Consider the following 19,321-nt stretch of genomic DNA (forward strand, 5'->3'; position numbering starts at 1 on the left):
GTTCATCGCTGTTAGATACTCCATCCCTTCCATCACCTGAGCATGAAAACTACGTGTTATACCTGTCGTTTGCTCATTTGGCCTGCTGTGTCAAGAACTGGGGTTTTAAAATGAGACCCTAATCAGATGAATAAATAACTTCTTTACAGGAAAATGTACAGGCGGGTTATTCCCCTGACAATAAGCTCATCCCATGAAAAACTACCAACATTTGTTAACGTGTTCTGCATCACTTATTTTGGTAAAAAGTCAATTACTGCTTGTTCTCCAGCAAAGGCTGGCACAGAGCGGTGACACTGTAAGATTCATCAGCCTCTGAAGGACCCAACAAACAATGGCCTTGTATGTGTTTTCTCTCTCTTTTGTATTGGAACAGCCAAAATTAATGACAAACTCTGAAGGAAAGGTTTGTTCAGTAGTTCATACTTAGTGAATGTTAACGTTTAATGCTTGTAATGCAATGAACTGGATTCTGCTGCAGTTTGAACCAACAGCCCAGCTGCATCCTAGCTTTATTTTTTGCGGGGAACATTTAAATTGCTGTTGGTCTGTTAAGGGTGCATGCGTGCGTGGGGATCTGTTCTACCTATTGATTTAATAGGAAAGAGCATCTCTTGGAAAGGGAGAGTAAACGTGTGTGCATGCATGTGGAAGGGGAGAGAGAGAGGGGGGAGAATCTCTTATCTATGTGTTTATCTCTGTGATAAATGATGCCTGTTAAAAATGTGACTTGCCATGAACGTTATCAGTGCTTTCCTCTTTAAGGGTGTTTCACAAACACAGTCACCGTCAGCAGAAATGAAGCTGCGGTCTTGATTGTTTAGTTCAAACAGTTTTGATGTTTCATTGTCCCTGGATCAATCAGCGCCTGGAGGGGTATCAGCTATTGACTGGGAACGCATCAGACTGACATGCAGAGCACAGATATTCCTCAAAAGCTGAAAATATTCCATTTAAAATACTCATTACAGTTTGCATCCCAGTCTGTGAACAGGCGGCAAAGTGAGCTCTGTTTATCATTTTTAATTGTGGATCCTTCCCTATTCGGAGCTAACATCTCCCAAATTACCTTAAAATGAGCTTCTTCCTAGACAGATTTGTAATTTGCTTGCATCACTTATTTTATTCTCTCTGTAAAAGTTAGACAAGGGCATGGGTTTTCGCACAAACAAAATGCATAAAGTAGAAAACATAATGCGGCATAAATGCCACATAAATCACATCCTAAAGACAAAAGCAGATTTCAAACATCTGAATTACTGAGCATTTAATGTGGAGTGTAATCTGTGTTTTGGCTTATGTTTGTTTTCTGGAGTGTCACACAGAGCAAGATGTGGGGATTTCCCTCTCCTCCAACAGTGGAGGAAAATTAAGGTGATTTGCAAAATGCCCAGGAAAGGGCTTTTCCTGTGTTGTAGGTAGATTCCCCAGACGAGCGTCTCCTTTCCTGCTGGGAATTGGGCTATGTGCAGAAGTAGTCGATAGAAATCCCACCTGAGTCTCTTGCTCATCACAGAGCGAGTAAGAGGCTGCTCCAAAATGCAAAATTGTCCTTGAAAAAACCTTCTCCCGTGCCCTCCCAGTTGGTTCTTCCTTTGCATCGACTGCAACCTGTGTAAGCCCCCCTTCTCCAAGCTCCCTAGCATCCCCCGCAAGGGTCAGGACATTTGCAGTGCTGTTTTCAAGCTTCAGCTCTCTGAAATTATAACCAACAGATAAAATCTCTGGCTTCAAAGATTAGGATGGACAGGGAGGACAATGTGTGTTTTCTGAGTAACATTCACGTTTTTAGGGATAAAAGCTTACTCCTCTGCATTGTTTTGTTTTCCTTTGCCCAGCCCGTGCCTCCCGGCTCAAGCCGATGCAGAATTTCCTTTCAAAAATCAATTTCTAGAGAAATACTTTTTTAAAAAATCAACCTGTTTCCCCTGCGCCACCGCGATTGGTCCGATAAAATCGCCGAGCCGATCGCGTCAAAAGGAAATAGCCTGGGCTTAATTGTAAGCTAAGTCTCCCGTAATCCAGGGGGGCATTTGTGATTCTGCCCAAGCGCTGGGTTTCGGCGGCCGCTGAGGGCTGTGGGTTTTCTCTCCCAGCCTCCCGGCTGCTGCGGCACAAGTCAGCAGAGCTAATGCAGATAGAGCTCTCCCCCCAGCTCCCGCTTCCCCGCTCCCGTCTCTCGCTCCCTCTCCCCGTGCTTTGATTCGATATGAACAGACTGGTAACTCCGATGCGAGAGGGAAAGCTGACATAACTCTGCAGATGGCTACGTTCGGATGATACACCTAGGGATTTTTCTTTAAGGGAAGGTAACGTTGATGCTAATGTTTATTTTTCCCTTGTTGCCATTTTTCAGGACTGCCGGTCCCAAAGAAGAGCCCAAAGTCGGTAAGCACTTTTCAGCTACTATTTTTGTGTGTTTGTCTGGTTTGAAGGAGTAAGGCATGAGTTCGCTTTGTTTTCTTTGTGGGTTTCGATTGTTTTAAGTTGTCTTTCTTTTGCAACCATGATTACCTTGCACGGCTCCTGCTGCATGGGGAGATGAAAGAGGAATGCAGTACGGAAGGGGGACTTGTTTGCAAATAAAGCCTTAGGTTTACAGAGCCTCTTCCCTGACAGATGAGCTTCCCTGTTGTTTAACTTACCAAAAAAAAAAAAGCTATTGTTTCCTTTTGGAAAGATGGGAGGCTCCACCTTCTTGCCAGATAGCAATTCCTGTCGGGTGCTCATAGGCACCAACCTTTTCCATTAAGTCCCTGAGTTTTCTCGAGTACCCTCGGCTGAATTATTAACAGAACGGGAAAGCATGCAGCTTGTCGAGAGAGACAAAGCATGGACGGAGCATGATTTCAGTTCCCAGGGAATACAGTTAGCTGTCCGAGTGCTTGCTCCGGAGGCATTTTCATACTGAGCAGGATTGTGCTGCAGGTGTGAGATTCCTTATATTTAAAAAAACAAACAAAAAGCAAAAAAAACCCTAACAAACCAACCAACCAAAAAAACCACAAACAGAACAGTGTTTCTTGTGCCTTCTGATCTTATTTCCATGTAAAGCTGTTACCTGGATGACATGGCAGCTAATAGCATGGAAGCCGTGATCTAAAGTACCATTAAAGCTCTGTGCATGATATTGCGGAAGAAATTAACGTGCTATTTGTATGCAACAAAAAGAAATGTTTTATTTTTAAAGGAAAGGGAATACTTGAAGCCTGAAAGTTTCCAGTTATCTGTTCAAAGGGAGGGGAGGGAAAAAAGGGAATTCTCTCCCAGTGGCTTTGGGGAAGCAAAACGAGTGAGGTCCTTGCCGTGTTGTGAGCTGGTGCGAAACTTCACGGACAGTCCCCGATGGGTGCCAAAACCTGCAGCCGGGCACAGCCCACCTCGCTGCAAACCCTGGCAAAAGGTTTATGAAGGGACTGAGCAGAAGGCTCCTGCTTTTAATATGAGCTCTCTGTTCATCCGAAAAGAAAGCCCTGAAATAATTAATGTGATTCTGATGGCTTAGGGCAGCGCTGATTAAAGTCACGTGAGCCCGGGCCTCTACCATTGTCAGCTCGCATTAACGTTGAGAGGCAGAAGTGCGGGGTGTGCTCCCTCGCAGATCACAGGCATGTCAGACCCTGCACGCTCCCTCCTGTCATACGCGGAGGTTATTGCAGCCTTCGGTAAAACAGAAGCGAGTGTGTAAAATACATACGCGTCTGGCACGTTTCTTTTCTCTGCCTGCACTTTTTTCCCCGGTCGGAGCAGGAGCGGCTGCACTCGATCCGGACTCTGGCTCTTGTCATTAAACTAGTCCTGAATGAGTCTCGGTCTCTTCAAAGCCAGGAGGCTCCTGCTTTGCCGCGCGCACATTCGGCATCAGGTAAAGCAGGACCCTGCCGTGTCAGACACCGCTCTGGTCCGCAGCGATGCACCGTGAAAATCTGAGCAGCATCTCAGTCCGTGTCGGGATCATCCTGCCTCGGTGAACAAAGAGGCTGTTTGCAAACAGGTGTAGCCCTGCAATGGCAGATTTCTCCCTACTATTTTCTCTGACGAGGCAGTCAGCCCTGGGAAAGCAGTGCCATTCCCTCGTGTGCCTCTCCCAGACCCCTCGCCTTGCTTTAGGGGTCTCTCCAGTAAGTTTTACTATGGCCCTAGGCGGTGCTATTGCCTCTAAAGCGCAGGATTCACAAAAAGCAGAGCCTTCTGTTCCCCCTGCCTGCACACCGGATCATTTGCATCGGCAATTAGCAGTGATGTTTTACACTGCCGCATTGTGCAGCAGCTTTAATAACCGACTGCTACTCGGTGGGGCAAAGCAGAGCATGTCGGAGCCGGCACAGCCGCTTCTTTTTTCCTAGGCATTGGTGACATGCACGAGTGGAGCATGGAAACCTGGAGCAAAGCGCCCTGGGGCACCCCTGTGCAGAGGAGACAACTGTCCTTGGGGCTGTCTGGGATGGATTTACACCAGCATCAGAGCTCCTGCAGCCAAGGCGATGGTCAAACACATAAAAGCAGGGATATTGCTAAACACCTTCCTCGGTTTAGTTTCAGGGCTGCTGCCGGGCGAGGGGAGCCCGGCCCTCTTGGCCATGAAGATTCCTGCTTGCTCGTGTCCTGGCTGGGGGAAACCAGGCCTGCCCTGCTGGCATGTTCCCTGGCTGGGGTGCCGTCTCGCTGCCCCCTGCCCGGGCATTTCCCGGGGATGGTTTGCTGCACTTGCAGCTTTTGGGTGAAGGTGGGTGCTGCCGGCTAAGCTGTGTCCCTGCCGGCTGTCCCCATTGCCACACAGCTGGCTGTGGGGCTTGGGTTGAATGTGCTGCCTGTTTCCCCAGCTCCCTTTGCCCTACACTGGGGGAATGTTTTCCAGCATTCCCTTATTAATAAATTTGCTGCAGTTAGAGGACAGTGTACATCCAGGCCAGGAGCAGTTGGCCCATTCTTAACTTGCGCTCATTCTTTGTTTCTTCTGCCGCACCAGGGAAGACACGAGCTCAGGTCTCCATCCTCTTCTGCGTCGCTCAGTGCAGTGACGAGCCCTCCTCTCCTGTTACTTCCCATCCTTTCCCAAAGCCTGGACACACTCCTGACTTGCTGCCAACAGCTGTCTCTTTCTCAAATGTGCCCTATTTTTAGCTATCAGCCCCAATCCCCTATTCCCGAAAGGCTGTTGGATACCTCCCGGCTGGCAGGAGGTGTTTTAGCCCCGTGGGGAGGTTTGTTAGTGCTGGGGCTGCGGCACGGTCTGGGGATATTTTTCTGCATTGAACTCCATTTTCCTGGGCTGTATTTTTCAGCCAGTGTGTAACTTCTGATGGGGTTTGCTCTTTATCTCAGTTTTTAAGGAGAGTTTTTCAACCATAGTGAAAGAGCCAAATTAGTTTAAAGAACAGTTTGCAGCTGTACGTGGGACTGGGCACTTCCAAGTCCTTTCTTCCCCCTTCCCCCCACCAAGGACATGCTCGCGGCAGCTCTCTGTGCTGCTTGTTTGTTTTCCGTTTCCCATTGATTCTTCTTTAGATGAAAATGGGTAATATTTTTGTATTGAACATCTGGGGATATACATTTTCAGTGTGAAAGTTCTCTAGTATAGCAATTTCTCCTGCAGTTATCCTGGTATAACATGGAGGAAAACAAACTTTTTTTTTCTTTTTTTTTTTTTTCCTTGTTGCTTGCATCAACATACTCCACAAGGGGGCAAAGATTCCCATTTCCAGCTCGGTTTGCTGTCGCTGCCAGGACCAGCTTCTCCAAAATGCTCTAGAGCACAAAATCTGCAGCTAGATCGTCAGAAGACAGGATCACTGCCGGGGGAAGAAAGTGCTAAGCTCTTCCAAAAATCTGATTTTTCTTTTGGGTGTAAATACATACATTGTCAGCGTAGCTGAATTGTGGCCAAAAATGCAATTCCGATGCACAGCCTGTCCCTGACAAGAGACTTGCCCTGTGTTTCGGGTGGATAGGCAGCACTTGGGGCTCTGCTGATGTCCTGTATTTGTCAGGAGGAGAAATTGGTTCCACAGCACGAGGGTTTGTACAACAAATCCCTCTTCATTCAGACACCATTTTTTTCACCCCATCTAAAATGCAGTGGGAGGAAACCACAGCAACCCTTCCCTCTTGCAGTTTTATGCCTGGAGAATCCCGTGCCAAAAAGCTTTGGTGTCCGTTCATGCCGCAGGACACGCTCCCTGCCACCATCCCCTCTTCTGCTGCGGGTTTCTCTCTCCCTGACACAGACATACACAACTGCTGCTAATAATTAGTGTCCCATCTCTGCCTGCAGCCACCTCTCAGCTGTGTCACGGGCCTCGGTCGTTTTAGCAGTCACTGTACAAAGTAACATCTAATTACTCTTTCATTTAGCACGAGTGACAAACTGGTCTCTGCTAGGTGGGTATCTGTAGCATTTTCCAGGCACTTAGAGGCTTCTGCAAGCAGTTTTCCTTCTGTCTCCTTTTGAAACACAACAGCTTCAAGCTCCCCGGCTCCTGTCACCTTTGCTGTTTTCTTCCCTCCCTGTAATCAGAGGATGATGGAGCGCTCAGTGTGCGCTCACTCAACCTCTCTGCTCAGGGAGAAGCTGCCTTTCAGTTCGGCAAATGGAGTGCCCGTGGCTGAAATGGGATTGCACAGTGGGGGGAAGAAATCCTGGAAGGCTGATGTATGCCCAAACCCTGACCACTGCTGCCCACTGTCCTGCAGCAATGGCCCCCACAGATGCACTCAGAAACCCAGGCACATTGTCATTCCTGTTAACCTCAGCCAGTGGGGAAAGGGCAGCTAGGAAAGACTTTATTCCCAATGGTACGTTTTCTTTATCTTATGATTTGCAGGATGAGCACTACAAAGTTTCAGCAAAGGCGTAGGGAAGCTGGTGCAGACCATTCATCTCAGACCTGAGGCTTGGGTAGGGCATGAGAAGCTCCAAACTTCCACATGTTTATTTTGTCATGGCTGTAAGACAGTACCAAGGTGATTGTTTTTTCCCATCGCCTGTGTTTAAGTGTGCAGTCTGCCTAAATGGACTCAAGGTAGTCATCGTAGTCTTGATTTCTAGTCATTTTTGGTCAAGAGTCTTTCTGGCAAGCTATTTATGCTTATCAATCGACTCTGGGGGGGCAGGGGTGCTCTTGCTGACTTGGGTGGTTCAGTGCCCCACGCTTTTGTAGCTGCTGTCAGAAGTCAACGTGCTTCAGCTGATCTGCTCCGCTTTGCACTGAAAACTATGATCAGCATCTCTGGGTGAGGTCCGAACTGCCCGCTCTGCAGCACTCTCTCCCCAGCAGCCCTGTGCTCCTCTGGCCCTGATTTCCTGCCCGTGTGTGAGCTGAGCGAGCCGGACAGCCAGATCCAAACCCAGGAGGATCACCCCCAAAGCTAGGAACGAGGCAGGAGATGGAGAAGCCATCCTTTCATTGGCCTATGGTCAGCTCATCTCTCTTGAGAAAGCCCCAAGGCTTTTCCACCTTTGCCCCAAGGCACAAATGTCTTCATCTGGGCAGTCCCCGCGGCAGGAGAGCGGGGTCCTGGTGATGGTGACGTGCTGAAGCTGCTACAGCACATGAAAAGAAACTTGGCCCCAAACCTCATTTGGTGATGTGAAAGTTGATTAATGCTGTCTTGAATTAATGTAATTCACATATTCATTATTTCCACGGTTGTGTTCCCCTTTCTCTGTTCCCCTCTTCAACTCCTAAATAGAGATGATTCAGGCTTTTTGAAGGAGTTATTGTTTGGAAAAGCAACTGTCCCTCTGAAGAACTTTTCCCCTATTTCTCGCAAAATGTCTGTGTATTTGCAGTCGCAGCTCTAATTTAACTAGAGGGGGTTTTGCTTGAGAAACACACTTCCATTTGCAACCCAAATATGAAACAGAGTTCATCGTTTGTTCAGTGTTCAGACCTTTCATATCTTAAAGTGAGAGCACTATTTAAAGTTCAAACTTTGTTTCTTTTTAAATCAGAAAGTTTTCAGACAGTTCTTGACATTTCCCCGAGGGCTGAATAAAGCTCCACATTTTGGTCCCCGTACTCCAGCTTCTGTAAACCAGCTATTTCCAGTGAGATTGCCCTGAAGTTTCACAGGATGCTTGTAGTTATTTTAGTAGTTTAGCCAAACAAACAAAACAATCCAGATGGCTGGACTGAGAATTGCAAAGTGTTTTTTTCTTTTTTATATTTTTGAGTTACAAAGGAGTGATTATCCACAGCATAGATGTTTTAAAACGGCTTCATTTAAAAACTGAAGGGCTGCTTGTGAATTAGGTTCTTTTACCACTTAAAAAGCTAAAAATGTTTGAAATTGGCTCCGATATTTGTATTTGAAAGTCTGCAGATGAGTAATCACAGCAGGTATGCTTTGTTCAAAATTGCTTTAAAGGACAAAGGCGATTTCACATTCTAGTCGATCGAGATATCATTTAAAAAAACACTGGTAGTGGATCAACAACCTGAATGGAAGGCTGCGGGGTCAAAGTCGTTTGGGCTGTTGGAGCTGGTGGGGGTTTTTTCAGTGTAAACCTAAAAATACATGCAACAAAAAAAAACCCAGAAAATATTATTGTTAAGACTCAAAAAGAGAACGCCTTCTCCTCTGTAATTAATTCAGCCCTGCTATGATGGAGCATTGGCCGCCTGGGGCTTTGTGTTAGGGATAAGGGAGGGGGTCCCCAGACCTGTGTACGTTCCGGCCCCCGCCCCGTGCTGATCCGCTCTGTGTTTCCCGCTGGCTTTTCTTCCTCCCCCTGCTTGGTTTTCTATGGAGAAGTCCCTGAAAGCCAGAGACTCCTTTTGCGAAGTTTTTGGGTACTCCCTGCCAGCAGGAGGCTTTAAATTTTTGTCTGACGTTTCTTGGTGCGAGTGGCTGACCCCTTCTAGCCAGGAAATTGTGGATGTCGTAAAAGCAACCTGTAGGATGCTATTATTCCGGCTGCCCTCTGCGTCACAGCAGCCTCGGGAACATGCCAGTTCCCTGTGCCAGAGCAGGTGGGAGATTGGACTCAACCTCGATGGCAACCCAAGGTCATCTCAAAAGAGCATTAAAAAGCATTTGCTGTACAGTTTGGGGAGCTCTCGCTGAGGGAGGATTTTGCCGCATATTGAGTAGTACAAATCCTGGCAATGCAAATGTGACTTGTGCTTCGTTTGAGCACACCGTTGTGAATTTGAGTGAAGAATTATGTACCCTGCTTAGCTAAACATGGAGCAGACAGAGCTCTTGACACACTGCTTTTGAATAAGCCTTGAATTTAGGCGGACGTATTTTTTCCTGTTTTAATACGCTCAATTAAAACAAGGAAATCAAACTGCAAATAGACATTTTCGCATTTGTGAAGGTCTGCTGTGATCCTGTGGATGCTCTGGGAAGCAGAGGCATGAAAGTGGCACTCTGTTGTCCACCCAGCTGTGATGTGGGGGATGCAAGAGCTGCAGAGGAAAAGGGATCTTTCATAGTAAGGGCTGTGCTTGCATGTGTTTCAGAGGGACTGTTTAAGTTTTCACAGTGAAATTTGGTAGTTTTTCCCTTTTTCTTGCAGTTAGAACCTAATGTTATCTGAGTAGAAGGTTGTTGAGTTTTTCTGCCTTAATGTAGGAAAAAAAAAGTGCACTGAAACTAGTAACCTATAATGAGATTTGTTTTATGTGTAAGATGGAGAAGTGCATATTTTTTTATGATAAATTACTTTGTTTTGCATATCTCTTTCTGTCAGTCTGCCTATCAAAATCCGTCATCGGGGAGTTTAACGGTACCCAGCATTAACTGGTGGCAGCAAAACTGTGATTTATATATTTACTTATGTGCATGCAGAAGCCCTGATCAAAGAAGAGAGAAAAATTGATGGAAAACACCCACTCAAAGACCAATAACCGTCTGTTCTCTCTCTTTCCACTCGCTTTCTTCCTTACAGCAACCACTTGAAAGGAAAGACAGCCAAAACAGTTCTCAGCACAGCGTCTCCAGCCACCGCAGCGGGCACACCGCTTCTCCCGTTCACAGCACGCAGGTGCTGCCCGACTACACCGCCGCAGAGGCGCCGGCTGCGGATCAACCGGACACTTCTGGGCAGAAAAAGCCAGATCCATTCAAAATCTGGGCCCAGTCCAGGAGCATGTATGAAAGCCGACGTGAGTATGAAGCAGGTGTGGTTGCTAAGGCTACGGCTCTGGCAGCTGCTCTCTGTATATTTTCTTTGCGAAGAACTGAATTTTTTTAGATTTATGTTGAAAATATAAGGCTTCAGTTTGTTAATTTTGTGTCTGTCAATGATATCTACTTGATAGAGGTGCACTTTCCTCTCTGACGAGGAATTAATTTAGATCGTCTCTAGGAAAGGGCACTAAGACCAAAGCTTAATACAAAAAAAATCTCTTTAAAATTAAAGACTGTTTTTTCCCTTATTTTTTTATTTTGCCTTTAAATTAGGCTTTAAATTTCTAAGTTTCTTATCCAGATCCTAAACTCTTTTTTGAAGTTAAGACTCGTTGTTTGATATGCACAGGAATTTCAGTAAGGAGGGGGAGTATTTAGTTTGATGAAATTAATATCAGAGGCTTTTCCAGTGTCACTCTGGGGAGGAAAAAATCCAGCTGAGCCATTTTACTTTGACCAGAGTGGACACTTTAACGATACAGATATCAAATGCATATTGTAAGTGGCTTTTATGGCAATTAATAATCTGCACACTTGGCTAATAGTTCAGCAGGGCTTTGACGCTGCTTCAAGACTATAAATATGGTTTCAATCAGTTTCTTCTCGGCAAATAATATAAACACGCTGGCTTTGCTTTAATTGCACTGCTGAAGATGATCGAATCTGTAAAAGCTTCTTAAAGAAAGTAGACAACTATTAGGTTCTTTTTCAAAAGCAATAGTTACTTTAGTTATAGAAAAGGGAGCCTTCAAAGTCTTGGTGCTGTAAGAGTCTCACCTGGAGCTTGATTTTATTGTGCTAACTGGAAATTGATAAAACCAGTATGAAATTAACATTACCCCAGAATGAAAAATGGTAGGACTGTTTTTTCCTGACCAAATGAATCACTTCGAAATCTTATGTCCTGGAAAAATTAAATCATGAGTCACAGTTTCTTGGCTGAAGATGCACCTCTTCAGATTGAATGTTTCAGCAATGCAGTTTGTAGGTGTCTCAGCTTCTGCGCGCTGCTTCCCTTCCCTTCCCAGGGATTAGGCGTCCTCACCCCGCGGGCTCTTGGGCCAGGCCATGCCGACACACAGAGGAGTGCAGTGACGGAACTTGTGCATGCATCTCATTGAAATAGGAAAAAAGGGCAAAAGCTGAGGGACAGTAACTCTCCAGCCCTGCAGAGCTGCAGGCAGAGCTCCTCCTTCTCCTGCCCGGATGGACAGGGCTGAGGCTGTCCCATGGCACCAGCATTACCCCTGCTCAGCCCACGTGGTTCCCGTAGGCACTGTGCTGGCATTGCCTTAGACCTCCTGCAGCTACTTAGCTAATTTCTAATTAACTGTTTAACTCATACTAATTAGTCATTAGTATCAGCTTAGCAGCCTTAACTCCTGCCTGTCTTTCCTGATAAAACCCGAGGCTGAGCTGGAGAAATACTGAAGAGCACAGGCAGCAGTTGCGCTTCTGTGTCTAGCTCCAACACCATGTGCTAAATCCTCCCTCTTTCCTCGCTGGCTGCAGGTATCTTGTAGAGGTTTTATCCTTATCTGTGATTAGAGCCCATTCAGAGGCTTTTTCACTCTCTCTTGACCTGCTGGTTTCCCACATCCCATCTCTCCCTGTGCCACAATCCTCCCTGCTTGGGCCTTTTGCTAGACGGGGATCTGCTGCACACCTTCAGCTTCCCGGTCTCACCTTTCTGCGGTCCAGCATTTCTGTAGTGGGGGCGATCCTATTCTATTGCTTCAATTCTTATCTTCTGCCTCTTCTACCAGATGAAACCTAACTGTTTGAATGTCAGTGCTTTTCTACCACCTTTCTGTCCCATTTCCATTTCCTTCCCAGGAAGGTGTTTTCTGAGACTACTTGGTTTCATAGAGGGGTTTTGGAGAATGGCAGAAGGGCAATATGGTCATGTCTCCTTGTAAGCACGTGCCACTAGAAGTGTCCAACAGCCTATGAATTTCTCACCCTAAGCTGGACTGAAACACATTCCCTGGGGATTAACCTGCACTCGTACCTAGTGACATGGCTTTGCTGCACCTAATGAAAGGTGAAGAAAACCAGAAAAGATACAGTTTAAGTGAAAAAGGCGGTTGGACATGTGCTGTCTCCTGTGGCGATCTGATCCTGAAGTGTGACTAGTGGTTTTATTTAGAGGTCAATGGTCAGCTGCTTCTCCTTCCCTCACCAAGCTCTCCTCACCTTTCGTCCCTCTCACCAGTCTCATAAATGGAGACCATAGATCACAGCTGAAACCCGGTGCCTCTTCTGCCCTGGGAGCTAGTGATGAGCCACCATGTTTCTTTCTCTGTGTTTGGTCTGCTTGAAAAGTGGGCAATTGCTGGCTGCTCTGTTATGAACGTGAATCATCTCTTTGAGACTTGCTTCCCGGTGTTGCCCAAGCACCAGCTGCGTGGCTCTCGGACCACTCCTAGGCAGCTCTGCTGACACGGAGCTCCATAGACTGTAGGATGGGAAAAACCATTCCCTGGGCCTCCAGTTTTACTGTCTGGCTGTTCTTCGTGTCTTTACCCAGCTGCAGTTCAGTTAAACTCCAGTGCCTCCTTCGGTTTGCGGTGATACATTGCTTTTTTCTTTGCTTGAGCACCCATTCGCCTTGGCTTTGGGACAGAGGTTAGTGTCGCCTCTCCCGTGATGTCCGTAGCTTTGGGTGCGAGGTGTGATGACTCTCTCTGCATCCTTCTGATGAAGACGTGAGCAGAACTGAATGCATACCTGATGCACAGCAGGAGGATGCCACCATAGTGCCAGTGCTGAGATTGGCTGATGCATCCTGTAACTGGGACTTTTGGTGGGTCCTAGAAGCCCCCGCTGCCCGAGGAGCCCCAGCTCAGCTCTTCCTGCAGCCCACGCCAGGGCTTGCTCTCTATTCATTCATGGCCTGAAATTTTAACAAACCTGAAAAGGATTATAAAATGTTCTTTTGAGAGGCAGGGTTTTGAATCCCTGACAAGTGGACTGAAAAACAGCAACAACCCTTTGTGTTGAAGTATATGATGAAGTTAAAAAAGACAGAATTTTAGAGCATTAGATCATCTTCAGTGTTTTATTTCGTTGCATTTGTGAAATTGTTGAGTATAAGGGGAACACAGTGCAATTTTTCAAGTGCAGTTGACACAAAAAGATTAATTCATTAGCCCCAGCCCAGACAGGGGTTTTTTTTTCATCTAAAAATAATAATATAAAGAGATTTCATTCAATATATGAATACATCGTCTCCAGGATGTTTCTAAGAAGTACTGAATCTATAATGACCACCTACTGCCTTTTCACTGGGAGTGCATCCCACTGTTATTAATGTTAATAATAATAATAATGTAGACATGGAAAGCACACAGGCAACATTGTAATTTTTCAGAATTAGGAAAATGTGTTCTTCCTTTCTTTGAGTATTCTTTGGATCAGTATTTCATAAAAAAAAAGACTATATTTGACTTGTGACTTGTCTCACTGAAGCCATTGGTAGAGCAGAATTGGGTTCAAAAGCAGCAGATAACCCATAATTTTGTAAAAGCACGTACTTTTTGATTTACCCAGTGCATCTTAATATCAGGAAGTACTCAGGTTCTGCGGAGGAGAGCCACAGACGTTGCCTGTTTAGGGGAAGGAAAAAAAAAAAACCCAAGAAGAAAAATTAAGCTAGAATTAATAATGCAGAGCTAAGCAATGGCTCCATATCCGTGTCTGTTGAGTGGCAGCAGATGAGAACTGCAACTCTATTAAACAAATACAGGCTAAAGTTCCTTCACACGCAGCTCCCCTGGGTGAGGGGATCAGGCCTGCAAGGTGCCGAGTGCTTGGGCTCCGGTCCAAGGAAGCTTATTTTCAAGCTGTAAACCCAAAGGGACTCGGATGCTTTAAGGCTCAAGCTGAGCTCAAATGCTCTGCTGCAATCTGGCCCAGAGTTACAATGCTTTGCTGGATTAAGACTTTTGAGAATAGCCGGCTTTGTGTTAAATGAATCTGAAAACAGATCATTTGGTGGCGATAACAAATGCACTCTTTGCTGGTGCTAAGTTTTAGCTGCCTGAGCTCCTTTTTATGGGTAACTCATTGCTGCTCGTGGGAGTTGCGTACATGAATCAGAGAGAAGCTCAAACCCGTAAGGTTTAAGCACTGAAGTGGTTCCAAGATGCAGGAATGACATACGTGAAGAGCACTCAGTGAGAGAAACAGCAACTGAGTAGTTTATTGGAGAACTGCGATTCCGAATTCTCACGCTGTTTTATTGAAAATTTATTTTTATAATATGCTTTTTATTTTTCAATGTATTATTAAACTTCCTTAAAGATTAACGCAATCTGTTGTCAGATTTTTCTCATGTGGCCTGATTGCTTTGCAAAATACCGTATCCTACATATGGCCATCTGTCAAAACAGCAGTGACAAAATGAATTAATCTGAATTGCAGATGTGTTAATGAATCCCTTTGAAGGGCTTAAGCATTTAATTAAAAGTAAAGCAGAACATGATAGATAATTTTTAAAGGTTTTAAAATATTCTAAGTTATCGTTAATATTTGAATTTTATTTTCAGGCACATAATTTATTTGGTAGGATTTTCTCTCCCTGAATTTAATTAAAATAATACAAACAAGTCTTGACCCCAGTGTGTAGCGTTCACTCACCAGCAATTAAATAGAATTAAAAATATTTGCACAATGATACCAAACATTAGATACTTTCTCCCTAAAATAGAAAAGAAAAATGCTCTCAGGAAATTGCGGCCGCCTTGTGATCAGACTGACTTTAAAGGTGATAGTTAGTAAAAGCCCCTTGGTAGGGTTATGTCCTTTTATTATATCAAAGGGAGACAAACAGTTACAGTCATACGCTTGGGCACACAGATGTGTCCATGCCCTTAGAGAACGTCTTGCTAAAAGAGCCGGTAGGACTCGCAGCGCGGGGGGCGCAGCAGAGGCTGCAGAGCTGTGCGTGGAGCTGGCTCCTGGGCAGACTTTGCTGGTGTTCGTCTGGCACCAGCCTGGTCCATGGCTCGGGCAAGGCATCACGCCTTCCCCAAACCTCCGTGGCAGAACTTGGTCATCTCGTCAAGCCATCTTTTCGAAGCTTTCCATGCCACCAGAAGAGTTGAGTAAAAGGAAAAGACAGAAAAACTGGAATCCTCCTGCAGTGGGATAGTTTAGAAAACACGGCTTTCCTGCAAATACGGAATCTCATGAGATTTATGGATAAATCACAGGACTTTTCAACACCGAAACTCTCCATCAGCTTCAGTGAGACTATTCACTCTTCACTTCAGACTTGTCCTTATATACTTTGCTGAATCTGGGCCTTGAAACTTTTCTACTTTGCCAAGCTATGAGTCATTGAAAGTGCTGCTGCCTCAAATGAGCTAGTGACTAAAGCAAACTCTGAAATACTGATTGGTTTTGAATCCATCTTTTGTTGAAACTGATATCCCACTGGGCAGATTTATTTTTTTTTTTTTTTATATAACGTGTAAGATAATTGTTAAAGTTTGTATAGGAAAGTTTGATTAAAATGACCTCTAATTAAGCACTGTGTTCAGTGCTCATCAGCATGTATTTAGAGAAGTTTCTTAACATTAGAAAAAGATACTGCCATTTGGAAAACTAACTTGTGTCATGATAGTGGAAATTTTTTTGTAGAAAATTATTTTTAAGGTGTTATCAAAGAGATTCTTCCTCTGAGGAGAAAAAAGAGTTCTTCAAATATACCCGCATGCATGTGCACAGATGTATAAATTCATGTGTGCGTGTGTTATATATCCACATGTACCCAGGCATGTGCAAATAGATGTGAAAGTTAGTATGTCGTAATCCATAGTAGCTTTAACCTTAGCAACTTGTGCATGAAAGCCTAACGTGACCCATACAGTCAAAATTAATTAAGTGAACTAACAAGAAAGCAGATACATTAAGCTTTGCAAAATTGTAAAATTAATATTACAGCTATGTCACCTTCGCCTGCAACTGGACTGAGCAAGGGTGAGAGAGAGAGAGAAATCAATTCCACGAGTTTTGGAGAATGTAAGACTGTGCCGAGAATGTATCTGTGTCTTGTGATGTCTTGTTCTGGTGTCATTGCTGCTCTGTGGCGGGGGGCTCTTCATCTCCAAGGGAGTCTGGCAGGGCTGTATGCCAAGGTTAGCCACCAAGGTGCAAAGTACTTGCTTTACTGTGTACTGGCTAGCGGCGGATTTCGTAGGGGGCTCGGGGGGGGTATCATGTTCCCATTTCATTTGTGAGTTCGCCCACAGGGCTCCTCGACGGGGCTGTGGCACTCGCCTCTCCTTCCATTCTTCATGGTCCCAGCAGAACTCTTCTTACCACTTCTGTGATGCTCTCCAAATGGGCTGGTCTAATTCAAGATGAGCAGACTGGCAAGTTTTACCCAGTTGGACTACGTACACGTTTTTCTCAGAAAGAGTCAGATGTGCTTGAGATCAGGTCAAAGTGCAAAGACAAAATGAGTGACTCCTGGAGGCCATTTGTCATTCGTTTTCAACGAAGTTTTGGCACCACCATGAAATTTTCCCTTTAAGTAAGGGAAGTGGCTCCTCTAAAGCGCTACCAAATAATGGAGAACCTGAAGTAATTCTCAGTATGGAGATCCGCAGGGGGTCCCACCTCGGCTGTAGGGAAGCACAGAGGTGGATGGGGGTTTCTAGGCTGTGCCAGGGAATCACCCAACTGCAAAAAGTGGTAAAAGGAGTTTTGTTCCATTTGTACTCACTCTGTGTAAATGTATGTTGTCCGTATGTTTGTTGTATCTATGTTTCACCTCTCTGTAACCCTTCCAGCGGAAGGAGTGTTACATGAACTTGCTTCTTTGGGTATAGACTTGTCTTTTTTTGTTGCTCTGGTTTAACACCACCGTTACACCTCGGCTTGCCGTTAGCCCCAGCGGCCGTTAATTGGCTAGCTGGTACTCGAACCAGGAACATAAGGCATCGTTCAGCGAGACTGGAGAGTTGACAAATGGGAAGGTGTTGAGAGATGCTGAGGAAACGGGCCCACGCTGAAGCTCTCTGCAGAAGCCATTTTGCCTCTGACAGTTCCAACACGCACTATTAATTGGTTGGGGCCAGCCTTTGCCAAAAAAGCCTGCGAAGTGCTGGAGAGACGCTTCCGAATGCGTCTGCTCTTCACGCTCCCCCTCGCTGAAGGCAGCGACAAACACCAATTAATTCATTCTCTCCGTTCTGCTGTTGTGCCGCACGTCTGTATGGTGGCGAGCTGCCTTCAGCCAGCTCGCCTGAACCGATGAACCACGCAGGCTTCCAGCGTGTTCATCACCCGGTTGTTCTGTAATTGTATCCGGACAAAACTTACCCTCTAGTTCAGTGAAGGTAACGTGCACAGGTCTTAAGCTTAGTTTATAACTGCAAGTAATTAAAATGTGAAAATATTATATATAAAACCAGATTGAAAGAAAATGTCAACGCAGGCGTCAGTGGCTTAGCACTCACCTGTTTTAATTTTTAGTTTTCCCAGGTCTTAAATTCATATTATATTCTAAACCTGTTGAATCATTGAAGAGAGAGCATCAGAGCTAACCCAAAGTCCTAACACTGAAAAGCACCAGATGACTAGACCCAAGCCTTTGCGCAACAGGCACCAAGAGTGTGAAATGCAGTCAGGGCCCAGGCTGACACTCACTGATGTCAGTGGAAAACAACCAGCTTATCTGCTCATAGATACAGAAAACTAGATGATGTTTCATTAAATGGGTTGCATCCTGTGTTCGAGTATGCACTTATTTAAATTACATTCCTGAACAATATACTTTGATTTCGGGCAGCTGACTTGTAAAGGAACAGCTTTTTTTATCATTAATTATAAATTTTGAGAGGGGATCATTATAAAATTAGTCAATGTTACAGATAGTAACCAATAAATATTAAATGAACCTGAAGTTGTCTTCTGATATGATTTAATGTTAGCAATTAATTTTGCATTTTTAAAAAAGGGATGAAAGCAGGCACGAACACGTTAATATAAAACATTACTGTTCAACCGCACTTCAAGGTTAGTACTTCACTGTATGTAATATTCATTGTAAAAACCTTGCTGGTGTTCCATACTAATGAGTAGGTAAGGTTGAGCTTTTTTTATGTTTCCAGCTGGTTTTGTCTGTTCAGTGGTTTTACAGAGCCCGTACCCGAGTGAGAGTCAGGAGAGCTGCTTCGCTTTCAGTGGAGCCTTTCTGTTTTACACCAGCTGGGGATCTGTCCCATAGTTATTTAAAGCAGTGTCAATAGACAGATAGCAAACTGTGCTTGTGAAAGTTAATTAAACAGTAGAAGTTATAACAAGTGGCTCTTTTGTCTCCCATGAAAGGGGAGGCAGCTGTATTGTTTCTGGCAGAATGATTCTCTGTTGTACACATTTATTTATTGATGATTTGGAAGAGGCTCTTACGCTGGGTAATGATGCTAATATTGATGGAAGGAAATACTATAGTGATAAACAAATGGCAAGTCACAATTAGACACCCAGAAAGTAGAAACCACTGCATAATTTTTAGTAGTGATTTAGATAATAAACCTTCAGTATTTAAACCTATAAATGTTCTTAATTATGTCTAAAAATTCAAGACTGCTTCATTTAAAGGGTAAAATTGGGCAGCAGATCCCTCTACATGTACATCAGAGTAGTACTGATTTGGGTATAAAGGTATGGGGTTTTGATTAAAAATTATAGTTTTCCTTCTTTTCCTTCAGTTCCAGATTACCAAGAGCAGGATATCTTTCTATGGAGAAAGGAAACCGGTTTTGGATTTAGGATTCTAGGTGGAAATGAGCCTGGAGAACCTGTGAGTATATCTAGAAGTGGTCTTGTTTTAACTCATGACACCTTCTAGAATCACGGCAGTAGCATGTACAGATGTGCGGGACTGCACCATGGCATCTCTATTAAAATAACTAGTGGGCTATGAATTTACAGCCCGCAACTCCTCCCCACCCTCCATCCGAAAACCAACCCAAAACTCCCATAGTTGAAATGCATTTGGCTTCCCCTGCTATTCCCTGTTTTTGTGATATCCCAAATGAAAACACATGGATCTGAAATTGCCTGGACACTGTGGAAAGGATGTGCTGGTCACGTTTGCACGTATTTTGATCTTAAGAGTGTCAGGTTTTCTATTTGCTCAATTCCTTCCTTGAATTTACTTAATTCA

General features: G+C 44.7%; 1 protein-coding gene across 22 annotated transcripts in view; it reads left to right on the forward strand.

Annotated features, from left to right (window-relative positions):
* Positions 1-19,321, forward strand: part of MAGI1 (membrane associated guanylate kinase, WW and PDZ domain containing 1) — a 363,811-nt gene that overhangs the window by 322,676 nt on the left and 21,814 nt on the right. For 17 of the 22 annotated variants that reach the window (XM_063348501.1, XM_063348503.1, XM_063348508.1 and 14 more), the window contains 4 exons: positions 2,357-2,388; positions 9,899-10,115; positions 16,090-16,167; positions 18,864-18,955. In XM_063348501.1, the coding sequence (XP_063204571.1) occupies positions 2,357-2,388; positions 9,899-10,115; positions 16,090-16,167; positions 18,864-18,955 (419 nt within the window). The remainder of the gene's footprint in view (positions 1-2,356; positions 2,389-9,898; positions 10,116-16,089; positions 16,168-18,863; positions 18,956-19,321) is intronic. The other 5 variants (XM_063348500.1, XM_063348493.1, XM_063348507.1 and 2 more) reach the window with 1 other exon arrangement.

This window comes from Chroicocephalus ridibundus, chromosome 10, assembly GCF_963924245.1.
Source record: "Chroicocephalus ridibundus chromosome 10, bChrRid1.1, whole genome shotgun sequence".
Classification (NCBI taxonomy): domain Eukaryota; kingdom Metazoa; phylum Chordata; class Aves; order Charadriiformes; family Laridae; genus Chroicocephalus; species Chroicocephalus ridibundus.